The 15,339-nt window shown below is 42.0% G+C and overlaps 1 protein-coding gene across 1 annotated transcript; it reads right to left on the bottom strand.

The window, feature by feature from the left end:
• Positions 1–13,606: 13,606 nt before the first annotated feature.
• On the bottom strand, positions 13,607–15,125 carry LOC129629001 (olfactory receptor 10A6). The gene is made up of 2 exons (XM_055548741.1): positions 13,799–15,125; positions 13,607–13,698 (listed from the first exon to the last, which is right to left on the bottom strand). The coding sequence occupies exons 1-2, from the start codon at positions 14,622–14,624 to the stop codon at positions 13,607–13,609; spliced, it is 918 nt and encodes a 305-aa protein (XP_055404716.1). The 5' UTR covers positions 14,625–15,125.
• Between the last annotated feature and the right edge of the window lie 214 nt (positions 15,126–15,339).

Genomic DNA, 15,339 nt, shown 5'->3' with positions numbered 1-15,339 from the left:
ACATTTACCCTCTTTCTAAATCCATTGTGATGTGATTGATTCTAGTATTTCCTGTGAGTTCATCAGGAATGATTGGATGAACTATGGATAAGCTTAGCTCCCTGGGCCTGCTGGGGTGAGATTATAGCAATTACATGATTCAGCTACTAGATGGCAGTGAGAAGTTAGTCCATTTTTTGGCATAATTAACCCAACTTCTTCTGGAACTTTCCTTCATTTAGTGCTTAGGGATCCACCTTCTCTGTCCCAGGTACCCTGTCCCCTAACCTCCTAATATGAGTTCCTTGGTCCCTGGAATTCCTATAACTTCAGAGCTTTCTAGTTCTTTCTCTGTTACCCATGTTATCACTTTGTTGATTTGTGTCTATCTTTTCCTCAAATAGAAATACATCACCCCAAAGCCTGAGCCACAGTGGTTCAGTATCCCTTCTTCTCTTTTGGATTCTTCCCATGGAACTTCATTCTAAGGTTTCTCCATTTTAAGAAGACCTTTCTAGTGCTCTGTAGCTCTGTTTCCCTAATTCAGATCTCCATTCTGAGCCTGACCTATATATCCCTATAAGCTATCTACTTGACTTTGATTTCACACAGACATCTCAAACTTCACTCCTCCAAAACTGGATTTTCCCCCAAAAAGTCCTCTTCCAGTGTCAAAAAATGGAAGCCCCACCCACTTTTCTCCAGAAATATGAGTTCATCCTTGATACCTCTTTCTGTTCTACCCCTCCCCTACATACAATCTATTACCAAGTCCTGCAATTTGATTTCTGAAATATGGGTAGAATCATTCATACTGCTCCATTCCCACTGCCATTGTCCTAGCCCAAGCCACGTCACTCTCACCTGGGCTAGAGCAATTGCCTCTTCCTTGCCTATTTCCAGTCCTGAAATCTTCCCATGAATTATCTACTCAGCAGCCAGAAAGGCACTTTGAAGTACAAGTATGTCCATGTCACTGCTTTGCTTTACACATTCCTGGTCACCTATCCACAGTAGGTGAAGTTCAGAGTTCTTACTGTAGTCATCAGACTTGGCATGTTCTGCCTTCTGCCTACCTCTTCATCTCACTCCTCCTCTCTGTCTCCAGTCTTCTCCCTTTCCTGGAATGACATCAAGTCCCTTCACATTTTGGATGGGTCCACACTCTGCAGGTGGGCCTGGCTAACTCCCATCAGCCTTTAAATGTCACTTTCTCTGGAGGCGCTCCCTGTCCTCCTCTAGTGTCATTCCTCCCCCAGCCACTTCCTCCAGGTTACCTAAGGTCTTCCTGTTATAACATCTAGGCTGCTTGAGCTTTTCCTTTGTAACAGTTAATACAGCCATGTGTACTTGCATGTGTGTTTAGTCAGTTGTGTCCGACTCTGCATCCCCATGGACTGTAGCCCAACAGGCTCCTCTATCAATGGTATTCTCCAGGAGTGGGTAGGCATTCCTTTCTCTAGGGAGTCTTCCCGACCCAGGGATTAAACCCAGGTCTCCTGCATTGCAGGGAGATTCTTTACCGTCTAAGCCACCAGGGAAACTCCTAATACAACCATAATTATATATTTATTGTAGTTATTCAATAGAGTCAGGAGGAAGGCATTTTTCTCTACTCTTCTAAATGCTTCTGGCTGGTCTAAGAATTAAATTGACATGAGAAAATCAGAAAAAAATTAATAACATATATACATGGGAAAGACCCAGGAGAACTGATTAACCCATCAAAATAATCAAAGTCCTCCTCTTAAATACTGTGCTAGCTTGCTTGCTAAATCACTTCAGTCATGTCCAACACTTTGTGATCCTATGGACTGTAGCCTGCCAGGCTCCTCTCTCCTTGGGATTTTCCAGACAAGAATACCAGACTGGGTTACCATGCCTTCCTTCAGGGGATCTTTTTGACCCAGTGATTGAACCTGCATTTCTTACAACTCCTGCATTGGTCAGTCATATCCAACTCTTTTCAACCCCATGAACTACAGCATGCCAGGCTTCCCTGTCCATCACCAACTCCTGGGTTCTTTACCAGTAGCACCACCTGGGAAGCCCTAAATACTATCCTCAGATGAAGACAAAAGAGGATGTTGAGAGGTTGGGGGAGAGGCAGTTATGGGAGGTTATCAGGAAAAACACAGTAAAGAAGGATAGGGTTTTGCAGTTTCAAATCCTTGCTTGGTTCATTATAAGAGTTTCAAGAGACTTGCTCATCATCTTCTTCTATATCCAATCAGGAAGACATCTTACAAATAGAAATTTCCTGTACAAATGTTTCTTATAAAAGGTAACTCCTACAAGGTTTTCCGAGTTTTTCCTGTCTGCTGTTTCTTAGAAAATAACCAGCTTAAAATTTAAAAAGTGCCAAAGAGGCATATTTTGGGGTGGCAAACTCTGTTCCTCTACAATAGCTGTCTCTCTCATTGTGCTATCTTGTTATCTTTATGTTCTGAACACCTAAGAGTGTATCTGGTACATACAAGTCATTCAACAACTGTTGTTGAATAAATATTAATGGCTTCTTTCCCTCTCTCAAACTGGTCATTCTCCCTCCCACCAGTGTCTTTGCATAAGCTTCACATGCACAAAATTGGCTCAATACAAATACGATAGCACTCATCCTTCCATTCTTAGTTGAAATATCACACCATCAGTGCACTGATAATGAAACACTAGAGGATGACATCGGCACTAGGATGAGAGTAAAGGGAAGAATCAAAAGGTGTCTTAAGGATACTGCTAATGAAAGCTTAGAGGGCTGAGGGAGATTATTCAGGTAGGACTTGCAGACTATTAAAGAGAAAAATCACAGGCCTAAAATGGTGTCAGTTGAGCTTAAGCCAATTATAACAAATCTGGATTTACTACCTACCCTAATCACACTCTGACTTTGGGCAGAATTGCAATCTGAATCAGCCAGTTTGAACTTTTCTGGTCAGCACCTATGAGATGCAAGCTCAAAAAGAACATCTTATCCAGTTATACAAAAGGTTGTTGCAAGCAACAGTGCCACCCTAGGGGAATTTTGGATGGAAAGAACAGGATGAGATGTTCTGTGCTCTGGATTAAGCAAGCCCCCCCAACCAGATAGTAACAGTTTAGATGTGTATGTCAGGATGAATCTCAGTGACCCCAGATTCTCGCATTTTCCATACACAAAGCACTAAAATCATTTACTTGATGTATCCATTCTTCGCGATTAGTATCTTTTACCAAGATGATGTGATTAACACGTTTTACCAAGATGTATGCTTGACTACTTTCTTAGCCAAAAATGTATACATATACTGGCTTCTCCCTCACCTCTTTGGAGCAGTTCACTCAAAGCTACTGAGTGGCTGTCTCTGGGCTATTGTCCTCAGTGTGAGCGTGTGTGTGCACTCAGTCGCTCAGTCATGTCTGACTCTTTTGTTGCCCCACGGATTGTAGCCTGCCAGGCTCCTTCATCCATGGGATTTTCCAGAAAGAATACTGGAGTAGGTTTCCATTTCCTTCTCCATGGGATCTTCTAAGCCCAGGGATAGAATCTGTGTCTCCTGCATTGGCAGGTGGATTCTCTATCACTGAGCCACCAGGGAATCCCCTGGGAATAATAAAGTTATGTTAATGAAGACAATGAAATGGTAAAACCATATACAGGTATACAGTAAACTCCCTGGTGGGTTGGAAGTTTCTCTTTTTTTCCGTTTTCATTCTATATTAAATTAGTATTAAAAAGCTAGCAAAGAATTATACTAGACAAAGTTAAATAGGCAAAAGAGACTTTACTCAAGACTATTGCAATAAGGATGAGAGACTGACTCAACCTCTGCTGAAACAAAGAGCTGGAGAGATTTTAAAACCTGGGATGAGGTGAATCATAAGCTACCTGTGCTTGTTAAATCACTGCCCCCAAAGAAAAGTAGACTTTCCCATATTTTTATGACAGGATAGTTTCAAAGGAGGCAGAGAAAGAATGCTTACAAATTTTCTAAAGCACTCTGAGAAAAGGAAGGTCAGAGATTATGATCAGGAAAAAAGCCTGTCTAAAGCTGACTCAGGCTAAGGTGGACAGTGAAGGCCATCTTGGTTAGAGCATTCATGTTATTGTAAGTCTAGCTCATGGAAATAGAGAGTAGAATGGTGGTTGCCAGGGGCTGGCTGGGGCAGGATGGAGGAGGTGATTGTGGGGAGATGGGGAGATGTTGGTGAAAGGGTACAAACTTTCAGTTACAAAGTGAATAATATACAGCACGGTAATCATGAGGTAATTAAAATAGGAAAAAGAGCCCAGAATGGCAGTGGCTAAAAGATAAGGAAGGGAAAATGCAGCAAAAATAGAACAAATGAAGGTCCATGGACCAGAGTGAGGACCTCAGGTAGAACAAACAGCACTCCTGGCTATCCCAATTTACACAGGGCAGGCCCGGGGGAGGAGAAAAAACATATAAAAAGAGGAGCCAAAGGGCCGGGGGTCCTTCTCTCTCTTCTCTTCGAGTCTTTTGGGTCGGCATGACTTCATGCCTTGAGGATGTATTTTCCTTTGTTTTCTAAATAAAACTGAGCTGTAACATGGAGCTGTTAACACCGGTCTGTTTGAGAGCTGTAACACTGCTCCGTCCGAAGGCTGTAATGCTGATCCGTCGCTTCAAATTTTTATTGTGAAGAGACAGAACCGAGGAAATTACACACTCCCCCGACATCTATGGTGCTGTGACTCGGATTTAACATGGCTGCACAGCAGGAGCCCGACTCGGTGAAAGCTCCCGCAGTGGAAGCTGAACACGAAGAAAACCCAGCACAGGGGAAGTAACAAGAAGCCCAACGTGCTGGAAACTGGGACAGTGAAAAACTCAGCAGAAAGCTCATGTGGCTTCGTCTCAGATTCCAGAAAACCTCTGGTTAAAGGTAGGAGGGCCTCCCTCCTATGGCTGGAAGGACATATGCATAAAAAAATCTTAATTCCTTTACAATCTTTCATTTCTTATTTCCTCAAACCCCCTGTGAACAGGCAAGTGGCAGTGGGTGCAACTGAGGGACTCTGGCAGGGTCTACTCCTCAATGTGTCCCAAAGGGTCCATTATCTGCTGGGCCCCACCAGCTGTTACCCAAGCCAGTGGGGCTTCTTCTGTCCTTAATCTTCTTTGTGCCAAGGATCAGGCCAATGAAAACTGTGAGCACAGGTCAGGTACTTAGCAGATTTTCTGGCAGGTTATGAAGGGGATTCCTTGGCATGTTTTTCCCATTGCTTTTTCCTCCCATCCTTCAGCTCCTCTTTCCTAGGACTAGAGCCCAGCTAAAACCCATGATGCCTGGCTTCAGGACCTAATGAAGCTCGGGCTCTGATGTCTCACTGCAAAAATTCAGTGAGAAACACAGCGATAGGTAAGAGGTGGATTTGTTCACATACAGAGAAAAGCACAATCTGCAGGGCACGGGCCATTGCACAGGGCAGGGGTTTAGGCCATGAAATTCAGTCTGACTAGGTTTTGCAAGCTGGGTGATTTCATATGCTAATGAGGGGGACGATCATCCCAACAACTGGGGAACCATCCACTCCTCCATCTTTTAACAGTGCCTTGGAACTGTCCTGCCACCTCTGAGTGTTTCATTTAGCTTATAGATTGAGGATTAAGGTTTACTTGAATTTGACTTGTCATCTTGGACCCAATTGATTTTAATCAGTTTATGTTATGCCCATGTGCTATCTCATTCTTTCAAAAATTGTGCCCTGCCCCCTTCCCTCCTGTTTCATGTTCTTTTCCTGCACCCTGTCCAGGTGCACAATGTTGCCTCTACAATCTTCTGGAGGGACAACCAGAAAATAGCTGGCCCTTGGGAGGGAAATACTGTATCATATCCAATCCCTCTAGATATTCAGGCCTTCATCTTCCATGCTTCCTACATGTGCAACATCAGCATCTCTCAGTGAACCCGCTAGGCTGGGAGACAGGCACACAAGGCCTGCTAGAAGTCCATCTGCTAGTATCCCTTCAAAGGCAATTGGGCTCCCAGGGATAATGTTTGCCACTTTGGGAGTTAGCCCTGCAGGCCGTTTGGGCCCAAACACTTACCACCCTTCTCCTAAAGTTACAAACATACCCCTGGATCAAATCTCCACTCCACTTTTATGGAATATCTGGTCTGTTGCCTCTTATCAATTTGTTTTAAGCCAATTTCTAACTCCTACCACCAGGACCCTGCCCCATTTGGGGCAACATTGCTCTACCCTGCTTATTATTAAAATACTCTTAATGCCCCTAACAGGGCCAGACAACCCACTCCTTCGTCATTACTTTTGTTATTACCTAAAGTGGGTCTATGACAATGAAATGTTTACCACTGGAGACACCCTAACCTGCTCTTATGGAGGACTAGGGGAGGAAATCAGTGACATACATTCTCTCAGAGCAGTAAGTGGATAAGGCTTATGGCTGCTTCACCAGGTTCCCAGTCTCAGGGCACAGGCTTGTATTTCTTTACATCATGATATCTATTCCCATCTGCAGTGAACAAACAGGCAATAAGTTAAAACTGCAACCCCTTGATCCTACCCAGCACTGGTCATGCTGGAGACCTTGGGAACGCCCAACTTCAGTCTGGGGGTCCCAGGAGGTCGACCTGCCTAAGGATCTGGTCCTCAAAAGGTTGTCATGCCTCAACCTGGCTCAGGGATCTGCCAGTCCAGGGGTCCTAGGAGGTCGACATGCCTCGACCTGCCCAGGGACCCAATTCTCAGGAGGCCAACATGCTTCAACCTGCTTGGGGATTCGATCTCCAGGAGGCTGTTAGGCCTCAGCTTGCCTGGGGATCTGCACCCTGACCAGGGACGCCTGGCTCTCAGGTTGCAACAGATCTGGGTAGGATAAATTTCAAAAAGACTCACCCCTAAGGAAGTCCACCCATCAAAATTAAAGGAGGCCTATTAGTTTTTTCTTTTCCTCCCTGTCACGATTGTCTTTCAGATGGGAATCCACTTCCCGACAGATGCCCTTGAGACGCATCCTTGATAACTGGAAGCTGTTCGATCCTCTAACTCTAAGGAGAAGTCGCTTAAAATTCTTTTGCGCCACTGCATGGCCACGGTATCCTCTGGGGGACAAAGAACACTGGCCTGAGGGTGGGAGTTCAAATGACAATACCATTCTACAGCTAGAATTATTCTGCAAAAGACAAGGGAAATGGACAGAGATCCCCTATTCCAAATTTTCTTCCAACTAAGAGATATGAAGGAACTCTGACTTAAGTATGGGATTGTTGTACGCCCTAAAAGTGAGCCTACTAGGCAAATGGTGTTAGGCACAGACAACCAAGAGAAGGAACCCCTGCTCCCCATGAAGGCTTATGTCCCACAGCTCCTGAGTTACCTGGTGCTCCTTCCTTATATCCAAACATGCCCCCATATCCGGGAGCACCCCCTCCACAAAAGCCAACTCAAGTATGTCCCTTAGTCAAAACTGGAGGAGAATTTGGACCAACCCGGGTCCATAAGCCCTTCTCCCTCTTAGAACTAGGACAGATCAAACAAGACCTGGGAAGCTATACAGATCACCCAGGCAAATATATAGATACATTCCACACATTACCTTGGCCTTTGACTTGACGTGGAAGGACATCAAGGTCATATTTAGTAAAACTTTATATGACCCTGAGCATACTAGGGTCTTAAAGGAAGCCGGAAGGTATGCAATGGGGCTTCACATGTCGAGTGATAAATACCCAGTAGGGAAAACTACAGTCCCCTCCTCAGATCCTACTTGGAATTATAATGACCCTGAGCACATCTGGGAAAGGGATCATTTTCTGATCTCTGTGAAGGACACCAAAAAGGGAGCACGGAAGTGGTACGAGGGAACCAAGCAGCCGATCAAACAGCTAAGAGAGCAGCATTACAGAACAATGACTTAATAGGGGTTGCCACCTTAGTTCCACAGACTAATTTGCCAGAAACTCCTTCATATACTGAAGGTGAGACTCTTAAAGCTAAAAGTGAGGGCTTTAAAGAAGATCATATTGGGTGGTTCCAAAAGGAGGGACTCCTTTTTCTGCCTGGGAACCTCCAATGGAAGTTGGTTAACTCCTTAAATGCAACCACTCAGAGTTAGGGGAAAAGGCCCTCCAAAGATTACTAGAAAGATCCTTCAGAGGAACAAGCCTCCAAATGACTATAAGGCAAGTGGTCTCCTCTTGTCCCACTTGCCAGTTAAACAATCCCCAAGGAGCTTGAAGACCCCAGCTGGCCCAGCAGGTCCAACAGGATTGGCAGATGGACTTCACCCAGATGCCAGTTTCTCAAGGGTATAAATACCTATTAGTCATGATAGATACATTCACAGGATGGATTGGAGGCTTTCCTACCTGGACTGAGAAGGCTGAGAAGGTGGTAAGAAAACTGCTCCATGAAATCATTCTGAGATTTGGTCTGCCCAGGTCATTACTAAGTGACAATGGGACATCATTTACTTCTAAAGTCACTGAAGGGATCTCTAAAACATTGGGCATTACTTATCTCCATTGTGTCTGGAGGCCTCAGTCTTCAGGAAAAGTAGAAAGAGCCAACCAATTCTTAAAATCAGTGATAAAAAAGATAACCCAGGAGACCTCCCTGGGATAGAAGGAGGCTTTACCAATAGCTCTCCTCCACACCTGTTTTGCCCCTGAGGAACAGGTTGATCTTAGCCCTTATGAGATGCTATATGGGAGACCTTTTGTTTATGTCAATGACCTCTTCCTAGATCCAGAGGCTCAGACCCTCTGCTCTTACACCATGGCCATTGGGCAATTCCAATAAGATATACACTTGTGGGTTGTCAACTAGGACACAAAAGATTCTAAGGACTCACCACTATATGCTCCAGGGACTCAGTCCTAATTAAAGTCTGGAAAGATGGGTCCCCAAAGGCTCAACTTCAGCCCACATGGAAGAGCCCCTACCATGTAATACTTTCTACCCCCATAGCAGTCAAGGTACCAGGAAATGACTTCTGGATTCACTACTCATGAGTCAAGCTGTGGAAGAAAAACAGAAGAGGACACTCAATACACCTGTAAGCCCCTGAGAGATCTCAGATACCTATTCAGAATTACAAATGAGTGCCATTCTAATGAACACCCCCAAAATTAGGGGATAAGATTTCTCAGGACAGCTCTAAAGAGCCAACACAGCTTGGCAGGGGTTGCACTCCAAAACAGACAGGAGATAGATCTTCTGATCCCTGAAAAAGGAGAGACTTGAGCCATCTTGAATGAGACATGTTATTTCTGGGTAAATATCTCCAGCTAAGCTAAAGAAAGTCTCACAGTCCTCAAGAAAAACATTCAGATCCTATAGGATCTCAAAGAACAAGCTGGAGAGTTCTCAGGGTGGCTACAATCCCTCTTTGGGGGATCCTCCTGGTGATGGAAATTTGGAGTTGGCTAATGCCCCAATCCCAAAGAAAGGCAATGCCAAAGAATGCTCCAACTACCGCACAATTGCACTCATCTCACACACTAGTAAAGTAATGCTCAAAATTCTCCAAGCCAGGCTTCAGCAATACGTGAACTGTGAACTTCCTGATGTTCAAGCTGGTTTTAGAAAAGGCAGAGGAACCAGAGATCAAATTGCCAATATCCGCTGGATCATGGAAAAAGGAAGAGAGTTCCAGAAAGACATCTATTTCTGCCTTATTGACTATGCCAAAGCCTTTGACTGTCTGGATCACAACAAACTGTGGAAAATTCTGAAAGAGATGGGAATATCAGACCATCAGACCTTGACCTGCCTCTTGAGAAATCTGTATGTAGGTAGGTCAGGAAGCAACAGTTAGAACTGGACATGGAACAACAGACTGGTTCCAAATAGGAAAAGGAGTACGTCAAGGCTGTATATTGTCACCCTGCTTATTTAACTTATATGCAGAGTACATCATGAGAAATGCTGGACTGGAAGAAACACAAGCTGGAATCAAGATTGCCAGGAGAAATATCAGTAACCTCAGATATGCAGATGACACCACCCTTATGGCAGAAAGTGAAGAGGAACTAAAAAGTCTCTTGATGAAAGTGAAAGAGGAGAGTGAAAAAGTTGGCTTAAAGCTCAACATTCAGAAAACAAAGATCATGTCATCCGGTCCCATCACTTCATGGGAAATAGATGGGGAAACAGTGTCAGACTTTATTTTTGGGGGCTCCAAAATCACAGCAGATGGTGATTGCAGCCATGAAATTAAAAGACGCTTACTCCTTGGAAGGAAAGTTATGACCAACCTAGACAGAATATTCAAAAGCAGAGACGTTACTTTGCCAACAAAGGTCTGTCTAGTCGAGGCTATGGTTTTTCCTGTGGTCATGTATGGATGTGAGAGTTGGACTGTGAAGAAAGCTGAGTGCTGAAGAATTGATGCCTTTGAACTGTGGTGTTGGAGAAGACTCTTGAGAGTCCCTTGGACTGCAGGAGATCCAACCAGTCCATTCTGAAGGAGATCAGTCCTGGGATTTCTTTGGAAGGAATGATGCTCAAGCTGAAACTCCAGTACTTTGGCCACCTCATGTGAAGAGTTGGCTCATTGGAAAAGACTCTGATGCTGGGAAGAATTGTGGGCAGGAGGAGAAGGGGACAACATAGGATTGAGATGGCTGGATGGCATCACTGGCTCGATGGACGTGAGTCTGAGTGAACTCCGGGAGTTGGTGATGGACAGGGAGGCCTGGCGTGCTGCGATTCATAGGGTCGCAAAGAGTCAGACACGACTGAGCGACTGAACTGAACTGAACTGAATGCCCCTACTAGTCCTTGTTATCACTATATTGATGCTGCTCATGATTGCTCCATGTATTATCAATTGTCTAACCTGTTTTGTGTCTGCCCAAGTCAACAAGCAGTGCCAGTTCAACAAGGATATATAAAACTACAGCCAACTACAGAAAATATCACTCACCCTTAGATGGACACCACTATAAGGATGCTGACGCTTGAGACTAGCAAGAGGGGGAGGCCCAATACCCCTTGCCATCCCAGTTCAGCAGGAAGAAGCCAGAAAGACCTTGCCGCCCCTATTCCCAAAGAATTGGGCCTCCCATCTCTTAAGGGGGGAGTGTTAGGTAGTTAGAATAGGAAAAAGGAGGCCAGAATGGTGGTGGCTAAAAGATAAGGAAGGGAAAAGCCCGCGAAAATAGAACAAAAGAAGGTCCGGGGACTGGAGTGAGGCCCCCAGGTAAAACAAACAGTACTCCTGGCTATTCCAATTTACACAGGGCAGGCCCAGGGGGAGGAGAAAAAAAAAAAAAAAAACATATAAAAAGAGGAGCCAAAGGGCCAGGGGTCTCTTTCTCTCTTCTCTTCACATCTTTTGGGTCAGTATGCCCTCATGCCTCGAGGATGCATTTTCCTTTATTTTCTAAATAAAACTGAGCTGTCACACGGAGCTGTAACACTGGTCCGTGCGAGGGCTGTAACACTGGTCCATCGCTTCAACTTTTTGTTGTGATGAGACAGAACTGAGGAAATTACACACTCTCCTGACAAATCTGTGGTCAAAATTACACACTCCCCTGACATAACTGTGGTCAATAGGAAATTACACACTCCCCTGACATAACTGTCGTCAACTTGAAATTGACTAAGAGAGTAGATCCCAGGTGTTCTCAAACTCCCAAAGAGGTGACTATGTGAGGTAATGGATGTGTTAATTAACTTGATTGTGGCCATCATTTCACAACCTATATGTATGTCAAATCATCATTTTGTACACTTTAAATACATACAGTTTGGTCACTTATATCTCAATAAAACTGGTGAAAAGACAAAAAGTAAAGCATTTAAAAAGAAAAATTGGTTGTTTTATTTATTATTATGTAATCAATAAATGAACAAGTGAACTAAAGAATGATTAACAGGAAACTCTGTTTTTAGCTTCATTTTCTTATCTGTTTTTAGATAAGTTTTACTTAATTAGTTCTTATAAGAGTTATGAGAAAGAAATTTCAGGATATCAAGGGATGAGAGCCAATTAAAGTTTTTTGTAGATGTTTCTTTGATGTCTTACCAGGAACACTATTGTACAACATTCATATATTATTCAAAAGATTTCAGCAACCTGCTAATGAAGTTTCTCTGTTTTGTTTTATTTTGTTGAAAGTTGAAGTTGCGCTCTACTCCCATTTTTGGCAGGGGTACATTTAAGTATAAAGAAAAGTTTTTTCCCATTAAAATCCATGGTTGTTTCATTGGACTTCCCTGGTGGTGCAGTGTATAAGAATCTGCCTGCCAAGGCAGGGCACATGGGTTCAACCCTGATCCAAGAAGCGTCTACATGCTGCAGACAACTAAGCCTCCATGCCACAACTACTAAGCCCGCGCTCTAGTGCCTGTGAGCCACAACTGCCAAGCCCATGTGCTGCACCTTGCTGAAGCCCTAGCACCCAGAGCCTGTGCTCTGCAACAAGAGAAGTCCACACATCGCAACTAGAGAGTAGCTCCCACTCTTCACAACTAGAGAAAGTCTGCACAAAGTAACAAAGACCCAGTGCAGTCAAAAATAAATAAATAAAATTATTTTTTAAATGCTTTCAAAAATCAATGATAATTTCATAAAGATAAAGTGCTCCAACCTCTGTTTTTAATGTCACTTTAAGCTGAAACAAACAGTGGTACTCCTTTGGTGTAGATTCAATGTCAGACACTTTCTGTTGTCTTCTAGCAACATTAAAATAGGAAACAAGAATGAGATAGTATATTTTTGCAGTGTCTAATTATTCTTTCTATGTGTGAAAGATACACATAGATTGATATGATTCATGGATAATAGAAAACAGGCACAATTTATCATGTTTATATTCTACAAGGAAAAAAAAACATATACTGTTTGACAAATGTTGAGGTGTTGAGGGCATTTTTGCTCTATAACAGAAATTTTGACAAGATTTCCAGACCATGGCTTATAAGTGAAAATGAAATATGATAAATTACTCTCAAAAATAGTAACACACTGGAAGAATATATTCTAAAATAACCAAATGAAATACAGTTTTGGATTATAATGTCTGTAGGTCCTTGAATAGAACCAGTGTGGTCTTTCTCAATAAAGAGCTGTTTTTTTCAACTCATGCATGGACATATTTTCACTCAAAAAATAAAAAGCTCTTCTCTCTATTTGTTGGTTTCCTGGAGATGAAACTAGTCAGTAGGGCAGAGTGGGCTTTCAGAATCAATACAAAATTGTTAATATCATTTTTTAAAGGTTTGGTGACATTCATGAACGTTTGCAAACTCAGATTATTTACTCTATGAAAACCGTACTGAGAAACCTATACTACAGAAATTAAAGCAACAATGTTTGTGAAAGCATAAAACTAGTTTCTTTATTTAGCATTCTCTAGAGAAACAAAAAATTAACACACACCCATATGGCCACCAATAAACAATTTTTTGAAGAAACTGTATGACACCTAATATTAAGGAGTATTATGCATGTATGAAAAAAATAAAACCATTAATATATAAAGATGTTCTACTATATTATCAAATTTGTAGAACTCAAAAATTAAGCATATTCATACCAAGAAATGCAAACAGTCTTCACCATTTATTAAATTTAAATAAAGTTCAGTCCAGCAGTAATATCACATAGACCTCTCAGCATAGTTAGAATGTATGTAAATCCACTTTTCTTCACCATAATTTTATCAAAGCTCTTTTCAGCTCACTGTTCCTCAGACTGTAGATCAGTGGATTCAGCAGAGGTGTTAAAAGTGAGTAAGACATGTATACCTGTGGCGGATTCATTTTGATATTTGGCAAAACTAATACAGTTATGTAAAGTTTAAAAATAAAATTAAAAAAAAAAAAAAAGTGAGTAAGACAAGGACATCAGCTTCTTGGTTTCTGGGGAGTAGCCAGATTTAGGTTGTAAGTAAGTCATACTGGCTGTGCCATAGAAGAGGGTAACAGATGTGAGATGGGAGGCACAGGTGGAAAAGGCCTTTTGCCTCCCAGTGGTTGATGGCATCTTCAGGATGGCAAAGAGAATTCGAATGTAAGACAGAATTATCAACATGAAAGGAACCATGATAATCAAAATGGTGCCAGTGAAGGCATAGATTTCAAACAAAAATGTGTCTGCACATGCCAGCTCTAGCACTGCTGGAGTTTCACAAGAGATGTGATTGATTTCACTGGGGTCACAAAAGGGAAAACTAGAAACCCATGTTGTTTGCACAGTACCTAACATGAAACCCAAAGTCCATGAGCCTGTAACTAATTTCATAAAAACTCGTTTGTTCATAATCATTGGGTAGCTCAGAGGAGAGCAAATTGCAGCAAATCGGTCATAAGCCATTGCCCCTAGGAGAAAACATTCAGTCCCACCAAAAAAAAGAATAAAATACATCTGTGCAAAGCAGCTCACAAACGAAATTGACGTTTTTTCATTGGAGAGAACCACCAGCATTTCGGGCATAATGACTGCACTGATACTAACATCCACCACAGACAGGTTTTGGAGGAACAGGTACATGGGAACACGCAGGCTCTGTTCCAGGCAGATGACAACTATAATGACGACGTTTCCTATCAGTGTCAGCAGATAAATAATCAAGAAAATCCCAAAGAGCTGCCCTTGGAGTTCAGGAAAGTTAGAAAAGCCCAAGAGGATAAACTCAACCACAGAGCTTTGATTTTGCCTTTTCATTTTAATAGTGGAGCATATTTTGCATTTACGGGCATAGTATATAAATTATGAAGTCACAATTCAATAGCTATGTTTTCATTCAACCCTAGATATTCTTAGGAGAAGATAAAAAGAGGAACTCATTCTGACAGAAATTCGGTTTGGCAATTTTGGAGAGTGGACAATTATTCAAATTAATGAATCTTTTCCCAAAAAAGGAGGAAGTGAAGAAGTCTGTCTCAGAAATCTTGTCTGAAAAGTACAAAATAATATCAAAATTCTTTTCCAACTTGTGTAACTTGAAAATGAAAATAGTCTTAAAACAAATGTTTTATAAAGTATAGAAGTCAACAACTGGAAAAACATACCCATGAAATTTTTTATAAGTCTAATAATTCAAAGATACAACACAGTGAATTGTTATTTATTATAACTATTTGTCTAGTTCAAAATCCCTTTTGTGATTTGGTTAAATATGAAAACTCTGCAGAAAAACAAAAAGGGACTTGTGTTTCAGATCTTAGGTGGTCTGTAAATAATGCGAAATGACTTCAGTTTACTGATTTTTTCATAGACTGTGAAATAATAGTCAATTATCTTGCAATTGGCCTTCATAGAAAATATTCAGGGTTAATTCTTTATGGTTCATCTTTGTCATGATGATTTAAGAAAAGTCCAATTTTGATCATTCTGAAATTGTGATTTAAATGTGTTTTTTCTCTCTATTTTTTCTCTT

Source organism: Bubalus kerabau, chromosome 15 (genome assembly GCF_029407905.1).
Source record: "Bubalus kerabau isolate K-KA32 ecotype Philippines breed swamp buffalo chromosome 15, PCC_UOA_SB_1v2, whole genome shotgun sequence".
Taxonomy (NCBI): Eukaryota; Metazoa; Chordata; class Mammalia; order Artiodactyla; family Bovidae; genus Bubalus; species Bubalus kerabau.
Note: the sequence above shows the minus strand (reverse complement) of the source record. Positions and strands in the feature narration are given on the sequence as shown.